A 2,879-nucleotide genomic window follows, 5' to 3' on the forward strand; every position below is an offset into this window, starting at 1 on the left:
ACCCGCCTCCCCTGACCCCAGCATGAACCTCAAAGTGCAACAGCTGCCCAAAGAGCAGCCAGTGTCACCAACAGGTGTGCAGCCAGCCCCCCGGAAGGAGCCGGTGGGAGGAGGGAGAGCTGAGGGAGAGTGAGAGGCGCCCCGCGAGCCCCCAGCCTGGTCCGGAGGGCTTCAGCTGGCCCCACCCCGCAGGCCTACCGCGAGCTCAACCCGAGGATCCACGAGCACAACAACGGTTAACGGAGGGGCGCGGGCATGGCTGAGCTCACTGGGCAGGTTGGTTACTCCCCCTCGGCGGGGCGGGTCGGCCCCCCTCCCAGCCCCTTCCTTAGGGGTCCCGGCTGCGCCCGGCAGGCAGGGGTGGGGGTCCGGCCTTGCCCTGAGCGGAGCGTAGGGCCCCTCCTCCAGGCCGTCAAGGACGCGGAGGCCCAAGTAGACAGGCTCCGGTTGGAGGCCCAGAAGGCGGAGAAGATGCTGGCACTGGCCAGGCTGGAGCGCGGGGGGGCGGGCCCAGGAGGGTAGGCGGGGCTCGGGCTGGGGGCCAGAGGGGCCCGGGGAGGGGATCGGGCGCCAAGTCCGCCGGTTGGCCCCCCACTTACATCCCCACAGGGGAGGAGGAGGCGCCCGGGCTGAAGTGTCAGGTCACTGAGCTCCACGACGTGCTGTTGAAGGACGTGGGTGATCGCATCCGCGCTGATGGCAGGTCCTTGGTCCCGGCCGGCGAGGGGCGAAGGATGAGCCGAGGCTTCGGGCGGACGGCGGTGACCTGGCGGCCACCCCCAGGTGGCCTCTTGTCATCGACCCTTCGGGCCAGGCGGCCACCTTCCTGCGCTACCAGGACACCAACTATGTGGACGCCGTGAACGCAGACCACCTGAGTCCGTAGAGGATCAGGCTGGCGCTGCTGGGGGCGCTCGGGTGAGGCTGGCGGAAGGCGGGAGGCCCCCGCCCTCCCCGCCCCACCCCTCGCCCTCCCCGCAGCTTCGGGAAGCCGCGGGTGTCCGACCTGCGTGAAGTGGACCTGTTCCTGGTGGCGCAGTGGCAGCTGGAGGCGGTGCAGCCGGGCCTGGCGCAGGAACTGCTGGGCCGCCGGCTGCTGGAGCGGGAGAGGTTCCTGTCGCTGCTGCGACCTACGGGCCCGAGTACAGCCCCAGCCAGTGCCAGGAGGCGCGCCTGGGGCACTTCCACCTCTTCTCTGTCACCAAGGTTCGGTGGCCGCTGCGCCCCAGGGCGCCGGGTCCGTGAACGTGCACGCGTCCACATCAGGAATGCGGGCGTGCGCTGTGCAGGGGAGGGGGCCGGCCGGGAGCCCCAGCTGGGGGACCCCGGCCGGCGGGCCCAATCAGTTCCTCCCGCCGTGGAGCAGTGCACAGTCGGGACGACGGGGGAGTTCGTGGTCCCCGCACCGGCCCCAGGTTTGGAGGAGCAGAAGGGGTGGGCGTTGGTATGCCGGCGGGTGGACAGACAGACAGACTAGAGATAAAACGTAGTCAATTTTATTCTCCTTAAACCACAAAATAGAGTCTTTGGTTGTACAAACATCACTAGTTACAGTCTCGCCAGGAGGTCCCGGCTGGGGAGGGGGCAGTTAGCGGCCAGAACTCTTGAAAATGCTAACGGCCGGGTTAAAAGACTCGAGGCAAGGGTGGTGCTGGAGCTGGCAGGGCCCCCACCCCAAGTCGGGGGAGGTACCCTGACCCTCTAGGAGGGCACCGGGCCCAGGCCCCGGCGCCCCGGCCGCATGGCGCGGCGGCTGCTGCACAGGGCCACCTCCTCGGGGCCCGCGGTGCCCGGCGAAGGCCTGCCCAGAAGCACCATGGCCACCTCTCCATCCTCCTCTGGCAGACCTGGCCGGCGGGGGCAGGGGGTGAGCTGACGGGCCCCAGGCACCCTGGGAGCACCCGGGGCCGCGCCTGCCAACTCACCAGGGCTCGGAGATGGTTCCAAGGACCTCAGCTCCTCAGCAAAATCTGGGGACTGTGATGGGGAGAAGGGCTGCTTAGGGCTCCACCCCAGACCTGCCTGAAACCACCCACCTGAGCCTGGGTGGGTCCCTGCCGAGCCCTGGCTGGAGGATGGGACGTGGGTGGACAGGACTGGCCACAGAGAGACAGGGAGGGTACCAGAGGAAGGGACAGGGCTGGGTGACAGGCACAGCAGAAAGGTGGCAGGAGCTGGTCGGGCTGTCTTGCAGAAGGGCCAGGAGGGCCCGGTACCTGCATGTCATAGACAGGTCTGGAAGAGGGGAGGGCTGCAAACACCCTGTAGTCAAACTTCCTCCCAGACAAGGCCTTGAAAGGACAGCGTGAGGAGAGAGGTAAAGAGCGTGAGAAGAAAGAGGGCTGGGGGAGTCTGGATCCCTGCCCCCCACCAGGGGAGGAGTGCAGGGAAGGGTGACAGCCGTTGGTTCCTCACCAAGCGTCCCGGGGAGGTGCCGGTCTGGAGGCCGAGGTCTGGAGGGACAAGAAGTGGACGTCGGGAGAGGTCCGCGCCGCAGGCTGAGCCCCCCGCCTCCCCACGACGCACAGACCTTCCAAGGGGGTGGGTGACGGGGTGGGCGCGGGCGAGGGGGCCTCGGCCAGGCGCTCCAGAGGCCCCCGCTTGCTTCGACCCTCCTGAGACTTGCTGAGGACCATCTGTGCACGGAGAGCGTCCTGTTCCAGAGACTTCATCCTGCGGAGCGCCCACCAGCGACACGCGCTTAGGGGGGCCCCCGGTCTGGGGCACCCGCACCTCCAGCTCGAAGTACTTCTGCCGCTCGCGGAAGGACAGCTGCTCCGGGGAGGCCGTGGGCCCAGGCGTGGGGGGCTGGGGAGAGCACGCCCTGAGAGCCGGTCCCTCGGGTCTCGCACCCTGGCAGGAACACGCAGCAGGGGACC

The 2,879-nt window shown here is 68.8% G+C and overlaps 1 protein-coding gene across 1 annotated transcript in view; it reads right to left on the bottom strand.

Annotated features, from left to right (window-relative positions):
- Nucleotides 1-1,474: 1,474 nt before the first annotated feature.
- Nucleotides 1,475-2,879, bottom strand: part of SCRIB (scribble planar cell polarity protein) — a 19,980-nt gene continuing 18,575 nt past the window's right edge. Inside the window, 6 exon segments of the mRNA XM_024741025.1 lie at nt 1,475-1,847; nt 1,926-1,977; nt 2,217-2,291; nt 2,416-2,453; nt 2,531-2,682; nt 2,684-2,808. Of these exon segments, the coding sequence (XP_024596793.1) occupies nt 1,702-1,847; nt 1,926-1,977; nt 2,217-2,291; nt 2,416-2,453; nt 2,531-2,682; nt 2,684-2,808 (588 nt within the window). The 3' untranslated portion in view covers nt 1,475-1,701.

Source organism: Neophocaena asiaeorientalis, unplaced genomic scaffold (assembly GCF_003031525.2).
Source record: "Neophocaena asiaeorientalis asiaeorientalis breed wild unplaced genomic scaffold, Neophocaena_asiaeorientalis_V1.1 scaffold177, whole genome shotgun sequence".
NCBI classification, from domain to species: domain Eukaryota; kingdom Metazoa; phylum Chordata; class Mammalia; order Artiodactyla; family Phocoenidae; genus Neophocaena; species Neophocaena asiaeorientalis.